Source organism: Ostrinia furnacalis, unplaced genomic scaffold, assembly GCF_004193835.3.
Source record: "Ostrinia furnacalis isolate ACB-3 unplaced genomic scaffold, ASM419383v2 OfSCF7602, whole genome shotgun sequence".
NCBI classification, from domain to species: domain Eukaryota; kingdom Metazoa; phylum Arthropoda; class Insecta; order Lepidoptera; family Crambidae; genus Ostrinia; species Ostrinia furnacalis.
This window is the reverse complement of record NW_021137841.1, coordinates 157,250-170,065: the sequence shown is the minus strand read 5'-3', so window position 1 is coordinate 170,065 and position 12,816 is coordinate 157,250. Positions and strand designations below refer to the sequence as shown.

Sequence of the window (12,816 nt, the reverse complement as noted above, 5' to 3'; positions counted from 1 at the left end):
AAATAAAAATCTTCTTTGAACAACAACTATGTTTTGCTTGCTTATAGACCTACTGTACCCTATATGGTACGGGCTCCCCACGGCCCCCTATTTATGGATTATTTTTTTAAATATTTTTTTCATGATTTTTAGGCTTCCCTTTGTAAGTTTTTGCTGAAAAAACGATATTTATTTACAAAAATAATTATCGGTCTAAATGGGTTAAACAGAATAATAATAATAATAAGCTGATAATCCACAATGAAGGCAGCCTGCATCATTCTGACCGTCCTCATAGTGGTCGCCATTATGGCGGTCTGCATCATGGTGAAGTTCGCCACAGAAATCACCGTGCAAGAGAAGAAACGGGAATACATGTCCGGAGGAGGGGTCTACTCTTTCGCCAAGTCCATGGGAGTGATATCCTTGACTGATAACTCCTCACAATCCATGTCAGAACGGTTCCCATACGTAGCTGCTATAACCAGGAATTCATCTTCGACTTGGTCGTTCTCTTGCTTTGCCAGCGTTATTCTAATCAAGTGGGTGGTCACGTCAGCACATTGCAGAAGGTATGGGTCGACACATAGAGTCTTAGTGTACTATGATTTCGTCAGAAACTACACTCACACTTACCCTATATTGTTCTGGCGGCTACACGAGAAGTTTAACGCCAGTCATCCGACTCCAAAATACGATATTGCGATCGCGAAATTGAATGTGGATTTCTATCCATTCACAATGAAGCCTTCTGTGTTTGATGACAAGGGAGTCAAAGAAGCAGAAGCTAGCGTGTGGAAGACTGTATCTACAATGGATAAGAAGATGTATTTGACGAATGATTTCGATAAATTTGAGGTGGCTGTGGTGTCGCAAACGCGATGTTTTGAGAGCTACGGCGTGGAGTTGGATGAGACGTTGATTTGTGTGGACTTATCAGACTACGAGGACTGTTTTATACACGAATTCGGGCCGATATACTCTGGAGACAAAGTCGTGGGAGTACTAGCAGTGAAACCAAGGGATTGTGATGTTAAATTGGCTATTTTCACGAATGTCTCTCACTATTCCAACTGGATATTACGGTCGACCCACACGACGTATTACGGGTGATGTTTTGTAAGTTTTTAATGTGTTTATTTATTTATTACACACATTTAGCTACTGTTTTTATTAAATTATTTTTACACTTTATTTTGCGCTCTTTTATTAATACATTCCATTCCAACCATACTAATAGTAGTAATTAAACAAATATTACGTGCATGCACACTGCTTATTAAATAGGTGTGCACATTTTTCTATGGGATCGAACCCCCGCTAGATTATGCAATGTTTTAGGTAGTTTTTAGTTTGAATCTCAAATTGATTGATCTATTTGCATTTGCACTAAGAATTAACACACATGGTATTTTAATAAAATTGGCATCTACCTACCAGCGACTCTACACAATATTCGTGATCAATTTATCGTGAATTCCTAATTAATATTTTCTAAATTAAGTGAGCGTCTCATACCCTACAGTAGCTTACTGCATCAATCGATACAATTAAACTTCTCAATAAAATTATTATAATAAGACTAATAGATGACCGCGCTGCTCGACGTCAATGTTGAAAATCGGCTTAGCGGCTCAGTGGCTACATTAACGTATTGGAGTGGCTGTCTTACACAAGCTATATAGTTCTGGATGTGGTATAGTTAGTTAGAAAGAGGACGATATCAAAAAATATTTATTCTTTTTTTACGTATATTTGCAGTTATGAACGTCAAAGATAATTTAAAAAAAGGTAAAGCCTTAATAGGCACTTTAATTAAATACATGTTTCTTTTGGGCCCTATATTCAGTGCTGTGGCAAGTGCTGAGAAGAAATGCCAGAACAAAATATTAGTTAGCCTTTTTCGGGAGCCTCGAAGTCATCGAACCCCCGAACGAGACAATTCGAATAACCCTCGAAAACAGCTTGTGTAGACATGACTCAGAAGCAGAAGCGAGATGGGTCTGTAATTCTTCAGTAAGATGTTATGATCTCCTTTCTTGAAGAAGAGCACACCACGCTTCTTTTCCATGCCTCTGGCATTATACTCTTGAGCAAGACGGAGCTAAAGAGCTTCGCCTCTCAACTTTTCAAGTCACTTCTAGTAAGTTTAGACAAAAGGACAAAAGTGACCCTTCGAAATATTAGCAATATTTGTGCAGACTTGTGACTCTCACGCATCTAAGTGAATGCTTTGTCGAAATCTTTAGTTTGTCTAGGGGACTGACATAAAGAGGGAGGAGTTCTGCCCTTACTTCTGCCTGTCGTCTTAATTTTTTAAGATTTTGGGTTTGATAATTTATATTGTAACCTTACCTATCTTTGTAAGCGTTACCTAAAGCACGAAGAAAACTGCAAACATGCAACCGATAGCAAACAGTTTTCGGGTCATGTCTTTCACCTTGGTTTAAAAAAATGTTTAGGCAATTGTTCACCAAAAAAAAATACAAACAGAAAAATTGATAAAAATAATAATCTTTACTGCGCTCTACACGAAATTTATCTTTACTGCACTTTACACGAGATAAATAATAGTTATAGAAAATTGAATCAGCACAATTTTGGCGGTCTTATCGCTAGGAAGAAATCTTTACAATCACTTCCAAGGAAAAAAATATTTACTTCATGAAAAAGACATTACCGCAATAAATAAATTCTTAGCACTATTTTTTTTTTGCGTTAAGAGTCGCAACTCAAACTAATTTGAAAATTATAAATAAGTAACTTGAAAAAATCGAACTGCCTAAGGCGGAAATTGAACCCACGACAACTGGAAGGCAGAAGGTCGTGGGTTCAATTCCCGCCTTAGGCAGTTCGATTTTTTCAATTTATTTATAATTTTCAAAGAAATTCTTATTCTTATTCTTACTACATAGAGATTAATTGAGTATTTTAATTTTAAATTGTTATTTCGTGACGTAGGTCTTGGACCTCAAAATTTTCGTCCAAATAGCCCCTTGTAAGAATCGACCCCTAGAATTTGATATATAACTTTGGTTATCAACATCTAAACTAACTTCAATCATACAATAAATTATCCAGATACTATCAAATGAGAATCTATTGGAAGTTCGAAGACAATCGAGTCGTTTGCCATAAATTTTGTCTTCCCTATCCTTTTATGGACCAGAGACATGATGGCAAGGGTCCGTGGATGGATGGACCCCTGTGGTTGAGTATCTTTCTTTATATTTCTTAGAAATTTATTATTTATTTATTTATTATTCATTATTGAGCAATTACATATTTAAATGTTATTAAGTCTTGAATACTGTCAACTAGCTTTCCGCCCGCGGCTTCGCCCGCGTGTAATTTTGTCTGTCACAGGAAAAGGTTATCGCGCGCGTCCCTGTTTCAAAAACCGAGATAAAAACTATCCTATGTCCTTTCACGGGACTTATACTATCTCTATGCCAAATTTCATCAATATCGGTTCTGTGGTTTAGGCGTGAAAGCGAGACAGACAGACAGACAGATACAGACAGAGTTACTTTCGCATTTATAATATTAGTATACATTTATTAAAGAAAACTCTGCAATGATCTATTCTTGTCTTCAGAGACAAATCAAAGAGTTTTTTTGCCTATGAAAAGTTATGGAACGAGTTAATTATTTCTAAAAAATACACCATAATGAATGTTCATTCAGAGCTCCAAGTTATCATTTTGATAAGTTCCCGGAAAAAAACCTACTATAATAGGTATACTTATTTTTTGTGACTTAATAAGCTGTCATTCAACTAGATTTTACCAACATTTTTCCAAATTGGTGTCTAGATGTCGACATGTATAAAACGTTGTTTTATTTTATTTTATTCAATAAGTACAACAGGTTACAGTCATTCACATATCAAAATAAATAAACAAAATGAACAGTGTCTAGACTCCAATCTACAAGTAGCGTACATTTAAGTTACGATGATTTTATTTACGTTGCACAAATAATTAATAAACACGTCATACAAAATGCTCAAAAGACACAACCCTATAAACTGTTAAAGTCTAACTGCACAAAATAACTAATTTTGTGACTATATACAAAAATCTGAGATGGTCCAAATCCCATAAACATCCAACAAACAATGTACAGACATTAAACTTTAACAATAAACAAAGTTGAAACAGCACTTTATCAAAGTAATGCAATTTGAAAAATCCCAACAACAATTAATTTTCCAATTAAATAAAGCACTTAACGCAATCGAAACAAAAGCGATAACGTCACTTTGGCGATTGCACATTTCATAAACAAGAATTTGGCCCTTTGGCGGGATAATGGCGGCCACCCCAACGTTTTTGCTACATAAAATTATTCATAACTTGCGAACTGTCCTCACGAGAGGGTGGGGACTCAGTTGCGGCGAGAATAGACAAGGCGAGAGTAAATAGGCACTTACAGGGCAGATATGTACCATCCTAGACTGCATCTCACTTAACACCAGGTGCGATTGCGGTCAAATAGCTGCCTTGTCTAGCGTAAAAAAAAAGAATCGGTAACTACAGTTTTATACAACTCGGTTGAGTTTACTGCGTACCTGGCGGCCGTAACGTCACATCGCTCGACACATCGCTCTGGTACGGACTACGGATGGAGCAAACGCGGGGAGGTCTGGTGGGAGACAGTCACATTCCAGTGAGTGTGCGTTAGCTCGATTGGGTTATAAGCATAGCTGGGCACCGTTAATCAAATAGTTAACTTCGTTAATCGTTAAACCGTTAATAAAAAAATTAACTTCGTTAAACGTTAAAACGTTACATTTCGCAAGTTAACGTTAATCGTTAATCCGAATAATAACACATGATAATAAAACGAAAAAAAAATAATATGTTCAAATAATTTCGAAAGCTTGTATCGCGCATGGAATTTATTCCTCTTTTATGTTTGCGCTACAAGCTTTCGAAATTATTTGAACCTTGCACAACTACAATTATTTTTTTCGTTTTAGTACAACTGCATTTCAGAATAAAAGCTTGTTAGGGTTCCGTAGCCAAATGGCAAAAAACGGAACCCTTATACTAGATTCGTCATATCTGTCTGTCCGTCTGTCCGTATGTCACAGCCATTTTTTTCCGAAACTATAATAGCTATACTGTTGAAACTCGGTAGGTAGATGTATTCTGTGAACCGCATTAAAATTTTGATGCAAAAATAAAAAATAATAATAAATATTGGGGGCTTCCCATACTTAGAACTGAAACTCAAAAATTTTTTTTTCATCAAACAATACGTGTGGGGTATCTATGGATAGGTCTTCAAAAATGATATCGAGGATTCTAAATTATTTTTTTTCTAAACCGAATAGTTTGCATGACAGACGCTTCCAAAGTGGAAAAAAGTAGGTCCCCCCCCCTCTAACTTCTAAAATAAGAAAATGAAAACTACATTACTATAAAAACTACCAACGAAAATTGTTTTGAACGAGATCTAGTAAGTAGTTTTTTTTTAATACCTCGTAAATCGTAAACCGCTTATTACCGCGTAATCTTTCATACAAATAACTTAAATTAAAAAAATAATAATTTTAATTTCATAAATCAATGGTACGGAACCCTTTGTGCGTGAGTCCGATACGCACTTTTTTTTTAAAGATTTTTAATTATTATAATTTTATTTTACACTTTTTAGTAGCATCTCAATCTCAGAGCCTTGGTTCAATTACAATGCAATTTAGCACTAAAGTGCTCGAAAAGACAAATCCAGCAAACCCAAACTCGATAAGTTTCCACCGTTTCGTTTTGGAATTCCTATGGCCACCTCCTGACTCCATCATCAGGACCCTGGACATCATCTAGTACTAAAGTGCTCGAAAAGACAAATCCAACGAACCCAAATTCGATGCGATGAAGCCGTTTCATTTAGGAGTTCCTATGGCCACCTCATGACTCCATCATCAGACCAGCTCAATGGTACCTAAACTTTGCATCGTCATCGTACTTACATAAGTATACCAAATTTCAGCTCAATAGGTTGAGGAAAACTGGTCTTAATATCATTTGCAAGAGTTGTCCCACACATACTAACAAGTGTCGTTAGTGATCTGGTTACGAAAACTGTTGTTTTGGGTTCTGGAAGTTCTGGAAGCCCGAACGTACTTGTCAGAACGCGTTTTTCTAGAGTTTTTCAGCGTGCCTGCTGTATCTTTTTGGTAAATAGTAGGTACTGGATTAACGATTAACGGACTTAGGATAATTTAACGGAAGTTAACGAGTCCGTTAACATTTTTTAAAGTTAACTTAAAAGTTAATCCGTTAATAGAAATGTTAACTTCGTTAATTAACGATTAACGGATTAACGAGTTAATGCCCAGCTATGGTTATAGGTGCTTAACAAGATTTTATTCGATGCAAGATGAATAAGCTACTGCCGTAAGCAGGGTACTCACCTGCCATGTAGCACGTAACCTAAAATGTAACGTATCCAACCTTCAAATGAGTACGGTTCGTCCACGGTCATCGCGTACCTACAGTAGGCGCGCGAGTTCATGTACATCCTGAGGAATGCGGTAGTGCTGCTACCTAACTAATTATGCTAATGTCGATATCGATAATTATTAACAATTAAGTAGGTCAACCTTATTTATTCCATATTTTTTGCAACTTATAAATAAGTAAGTATAAGTAAATAAGTAAGTAAGTAACTGTAGCTGCGTTTCACATTTTTAATAGATTAGCATTCTATGTAGTAATACCTACTTAAGGTGTCCTTAATTTAGGAAAGCCTTAATATCGCCGCTACTGAGGACTCACCCTCTACCCCAGCGTAGACTGAGGGTACAATGAAGCGCATCGGATGCAGCCATGCGAGGGTCATCCGACGCGCAGATACATTTAGATGCTATCGCAAGTAAGTTGTAAAACTTGCGAGCTATTTGCGATACAATAAAGTAGATTGGGAGTTGGCAATCTCGTTTTATTTATCTGAGAGATTTATTGAAGTTTTTGCAGGCATTTGTGGATGCAAAGTGGAGTTAAGAATTCTTTTTCATAATCAATTTTAAACTTTTGCGTTGCATAATTGAATGAGTTATTTGGGAAAACATGTTTTTAAGTTTTTTTAGAAAGACGAGCCAATTTATAAACTAATTAATTATCTCACTGTTAAGTGGTTACTAAGTACGATGTAATAGAGTTTTTTAAAACCTTTTCAATATCTTAGACGTCGTCTCGTTCCCCAAAAGAAATTTAACAAAAACAAATGCATTGAATTATAACGGCATTCACCTGAATTTGTACAACATTGTATTTCATAACAACAAAGTCTAAATTATTTTAAAATAAAATTCAATGTAAAGTTGAGCTTGTACGCTCGCGCCGCAAATTTACCGCAGTGAGAAAATGCTAAAAAGTTTCTGTAAGGCGCCAGCATAAATCTGTGTTATAATTTATTGCCAATCCATTTCAAGTTTTAATGTTATCAGTGGCAACTCTACTGATTATGAAACAGCTGGAAGGAGATTTCACATGGATTATGTCATCATAGTTATCGCATTATCGATTTTTGATAATGTTCACGGTTAAATGTGTAGATAAAAAAATGAACTGAACTGACTCATTAAAACATTTCACTCTTGTTTTTAATTAACCGACAATGAACAAAGATTTTTATTGGGGGTAATGAATGTGGCGTGGGTGGTGGAATTAAGCTTTCGCAGCATTGCTATAGTCGCAGCCACACCCTAAGATTTAATGGCGCCAAAATTAATGTTTATTACGGTTGGTAAACTAACCGCGACCGCAGTGCTGTCTTGCATACTTAATTTAAATTTAATTAGATGTTAAGTTTTTTTAGGGTCCTACCTACAGAAAATAACAATGAAGTAGGTAAGTAGTAGCTTAATAAACATGTGCCTATTCTGGCATCGGGATACAGCACCATACGGCAGAGTCTTAATAAAAAAGGTATTATCTTCCAGTAGTTCCAGTCGACCTCTCGTGTTTTTTTTTTTCGATCTGGAAATTTATGCACGTAGGTACCTAGTACCTACCTATTTTATGATTTTTGATTAATATTTAAAAATAATGTCAATGCATACAATAATAACAGATATTTAAAGGTTTAGAGAACTAATTTATTTTGTTCAGGTATTTAAAGCGTAGGCACTACTTAAGTAGGCCGTATTGCAACGACAATCTAATAATTGGCTTTCCTATCCTAACACAGCTTAGCGATTAGCGACTGTCCTACGCTAAACCTTGTGGATTCTTATTCGATTCAAGACAACCGGTGACAAGTCACCATAAATGGCATTGCCACCGTTCAACCTGCATAACTAACAAGATACATGCAGTAACAATCAAATTGTAGACTTACTGAGAAAACAGAAATAACTATGAGTCAAAGTTTGCTCCCATTTTGCGCGAAAACGCGGCAATACGATGAATCAGCAGCAAAAATCAATACTGGACGCTTAATTCTTATTCTAGTGTACGCTCTGCTAGTCAGACTGGATTGACCAGTATTATACTAAATTCCTAAGCCTAAAATTTTAATTAACTTTAGTAATTTTCATTGGAATTAAGAGCGTTGTCACATTTTTCATGCAGAAATCGAGAATTTGGCAGATTTCGAAATGATTTTAGTCATATAATTTATTGTTATAGCTTCTTTTGACTTATATCATCGTAATTATCATACGTTTTTACGGAATGTCTATTGACAAAATCTCGTTCAAATTGGATTTTTGCCTACGAAAACAGCGAATTTCGAAAGCCCGATTTCCAGGTAACTCGCGAAGGCACAACTTTGAACTAATATTACAACAAATTTATTTCTACGCTTACGATGTTTAGTTACGAGCTCTTTGATGGACACAGAAATTATAGATAACGTTTAAAAAATATTTCATTCTATTTATTTAACCTATCCATATTTATGTGCGGAAACGTCACAAAATCAGAATAAATTTTTAATTTTTCCATCCCGCATCATAAAAACTAAAAAGTCAAAAGTAAAATTTAAATAGTAAATATTTTTCATAAACAAGCTTTTGATGCTGTAAAAAGAACAAAATAAAACATAAATTCTTTCAAACCCATCAACTTATTACTTTACTCAATTTAAAGATTATAAACTTGTCGCGGGATTTACTAGTGTAAAAAATACATTAATTACGTAACTTGATTTTGCTAAAAGTCTGATCTGAGAAAAAATCAAATAGGTAAATTATACATTATTTCTTTATTATTATGTATGATGTACTGTCTTAGGTACGATACAACGACGGATTAAGATCGTTTAGTCGACGCAGCGTTGAAATTGTACAGATAAATGCAGTTTGCGCACTCACTACGCGACGTCAAGCAATAAAAACCTAAAATTCGAACGCCAACTTTTTGCTACAACGCTCTTAAAGTTAAATAAAGTTTAAAGTGTGGTCTCAAAATTAAAATTAACACTGACGTGAACATAGCAGCAGGTAACTCACTGCAGCTGCCATTGTGAATCGATAGAGGGCGCAGTTGTACTCGTGATGTTGTTACATACCGTATGGGCGTGTGAGTGCTTGTGCAAAAAAATTAGTGTTTTGTGATGTTTACGCGTTAATGGAACACAAAAACGGTGAGTACAGAGACTTAACACCCCAACTCATCACATACAATGTTTACAACCCTGTGAACATTACAGAAAACGCGTAGGAAATGAGAAATCTTACATCTGTGCGATCAGATGTATAACCCGACCGAATTTAGGTCGTCTCATTAGCGGTGCACTTCCTACTGTTCCCGTTCTCCGTGATTCGGCCGGGTTGCACTCCCGCCATCTTGTAGGAGCCTTTCAGGATTTCGTATAAATATATCGATCGCAAGCTTTCTGTAACCTAATTCTATCGTTATTCTTGTTCCTCGTGAACTGTAGCATCATTAGACAATTCCTAATTATTAACTCGTGTAGGCGTCATCAGCGTAATAGATAATTTTTGCTTTGTTGACATTAGTGCTTTAGCAATCGTCTGAAAAACTTGGGATTTCCTTACATTTCTATGGGCGGAAGTCCCGAGCGAGTCGGGTAGGGTGCCCTGCCCACGTAAGAATTCTTTCGGGTATAATTTTCGTTCTAATGAGTTCCCCTGTTAACTTTTTTGGCCTTGTCTTGCGCCTACATAATTTGTATGACATCACAAATTTTAAATAGAACTGTGAAAGAATGGCCTTTTTCACGTTAGTTTGCGCTACAATTGGCTTGTTAGAAAAACATGTTATCGTAAAAAAATTCTCAGTGTAAACATTGAAACCAATAAATTAGTCTGGCCTGGTGTATACTTATAACAAATACCTACTTACTTATTAGGTTTGTCAGAGTGTTGACCCATTATCTTAATGGCATATCTTCTGTACATAATTTAATTATTAATAGATGCACTGGAATTATTATCAATGTTAGGCATTGACCTTTCTTGGTAATTTTGTTTCAATGTTCAACGTTGCATCAATCTTACTCAGTTTAAGTTAATAAAATTATTAAATTTTACACAAACATATTCTTTACTTAATCTGTCTAGATTTATCAATATTATGTCTTTAATTCACAATATAAAAAATTAAACTACAATTTAATGTTTGCATTATTATTATCCCATTACTTTTGATACAACTTAGCAATATTAATCCGTCTTCTTTTGTTTTGTCATACATTATTAAAAGCTGTGTTAGGGTTTGATGACAGTTCTCAATCAATAATTAATCCATGTCCTTAATTTCTTTTTTTCAACGCCATTTTAAAATTAATTATCTATTTGAAATAACTATCTTAGGAATGTTGTTGATTTAATTTACTAATTTATAAAAATAACAATTATGAGACAACATACAATAGTGACCGCTATGGACTTATTTATTTATTTATCAACAATAATTATACGGGTAATATTCATTGAATAAAACGGGAAAATGTTTTATCACTAAACAATTATACAATGCATTAATGTTTATCAATCAACTCATTGTGTTAATGAGGATAACCAATTTCCTGTCCATTAATGTTATTTTGTGGTCTTTATTGGATATTATAGAATTAATTAAATTATTTCATTATTGACTCTGGTAGAGCAAGTATAATGTATTTGGGACCTATTTAGGTGCCCTGTTAAGGACCTAAAATAAGTTAATTAATGTTATTGATATTTTGTATTTGTTTTTTTCTACAATCAATACTATATGATCTTATCTTATCTTATCTTGCCAACTGCCATAGATGTTTCCCTTGTTCTCCTAAATGTGACACGACCAGGATACGAACCCGGGGCACAATATATTCACCGCGGCACGTAACATGTTATTCAACGCGCCACATAATACTACAAGTATTACAAGCATAACAACATGTACGCTTAAATGCCTATACTGTCGAAAAATAAACCAGTTTTGTAATCGGCATCCTGTGCCGATTTCGGATCCTGCTCGGCCTGCGTTGAATAATTTTAGCAATTTAATACGTCCTTTTGGATGCCCCGTTAGCCCGAATCTTGTTTCATTCAGCTTTATCAGAGAAAGCATCAAAATCATCCAATGTCAGACCGTACTGCTGGACTGGGTCCAAACAAATATCGATTCAAACTTAGGCAGATTGGTCTAGTTCAGCGGTCGGCAACCTGCGGTGCGTAAATGTTTTGTAAATAAGTTAAAAATATCAAAAAAAAAATACATGTATTATTAATACGTAGCGCGCCGGGTTAATATTCCAGGGGCGGCCTTCCTTTAGTTTATTTTGCCACCTTGTGGCCCTTGCCTACCATTCGTTCGTTCGTTTCAGCCGAAAGACGTCCACTGCTGGACAAAGGCCTCCCCCAAGTATTTCCACGAAGACCGGCGCTCGCATCCAGGCACCTCCTCAGATCGTCGGTCCATCTAGTGGGAGGCCTACGTCTTCCGGCTCGTGGTCGCCACTCAAGAACTTTCCTGCCTACCATTACGTACATGCTTCTGTACCTATTTGTTAGATTCTGTAGCGTAAAGCTTAAAGAGCAATCTTTAGGCGCCAGTTAGTCGAGGCGCCAAAATGCCGCATGCTATTTATACAAAATAATATGCGGCGCCTACATAAACCAAGGTGCGAAAGATATTTGGCTTGATTGATCTCCCCGGATCAAAGAGTGTCGTCCAAATGCGAGAGCAGAGAATGTATCCCCATCCGCCATTCCTTGACTTTATCATCATTTCAGCCACAGGGCGATAGGGGCCTGCATTCTTTCTTGGCTTATCGACAATTAAATATCCCCAAAGAAGACTATCTTCATAAAGGTCAACCTCATGTTCTTTATTCGTCAAAGATTCGGACAGTTCTGTTATTAATTAGGTCAATCGCAACGGACCGATGCAGTGAACCGATGACACTGACTCGCTTAATCGATCGCTGATGTAACCTGCGGCTAATTTATAAACTGAAGCGATTCACACGTACATTCTGGCAAGATTTTAAATTAAATAAAATGATAGACTGTCTGATTCGATAAGATGCTGCCTTGATTCCTGTAGTATGCTCCAACCAGACCCATTGCCAGCACCATATGGGAACGGGATCAAAAAAAGAAACAGCGTTAAAAATGAAACCTCTTAGTAAGTACAGGATTTTGGTTGAGTTTCAATGGCAGCCATTGGGTCTTTTTGACTAAAACAGTCATGCAAAATAGATCCCATTACAGACCCGTATTCCACCAAAGCGAAAAAGAGAGGTGAGCTGAACCGAAGCTAAGCAGAGAGGTGTTGACGTGTTGTGGAAATAACAAAACCTGATTGGTTTCAAACACATCTCTTCTTCTCTCTGCTTTGGTGGAAACCGGGTCTAAACTATGATAATATCGGG

General features: G+C 36.1%; 1 protein-coding gene across 1 annotated transcript; it reads left to right on the top strand.

Moving 5' to 3' along the window:
• Positions 1-228: 228 nt before the first annotated feature.
• Positions 229-1,121, top strand: LOC114365548 (trypsin delta). Its single transcript, XM_028322151.1, has one exon. It carries the CDS (start codon positions 241-243, stop codon positions 1,090-1,092), a length of 852 nt encoding a protein of 283 aa, XP_028177952.1. The 5' UTR covers positions 229-240; the 3' UTR covers positions 1,093-1,121.
• Positions 1,122-12,816: the final 11,695 nt, after the last annotated feature.

Excerpts from the sequence above, each read along its gene's own strand:
- LOC114365548 (XM_028322151.1), top strand. The coding sequence starts at position 241 with ATGAAGGCAGCCTGCATCATTCTGACCGTCCTCATAGTGGTCGCCATT.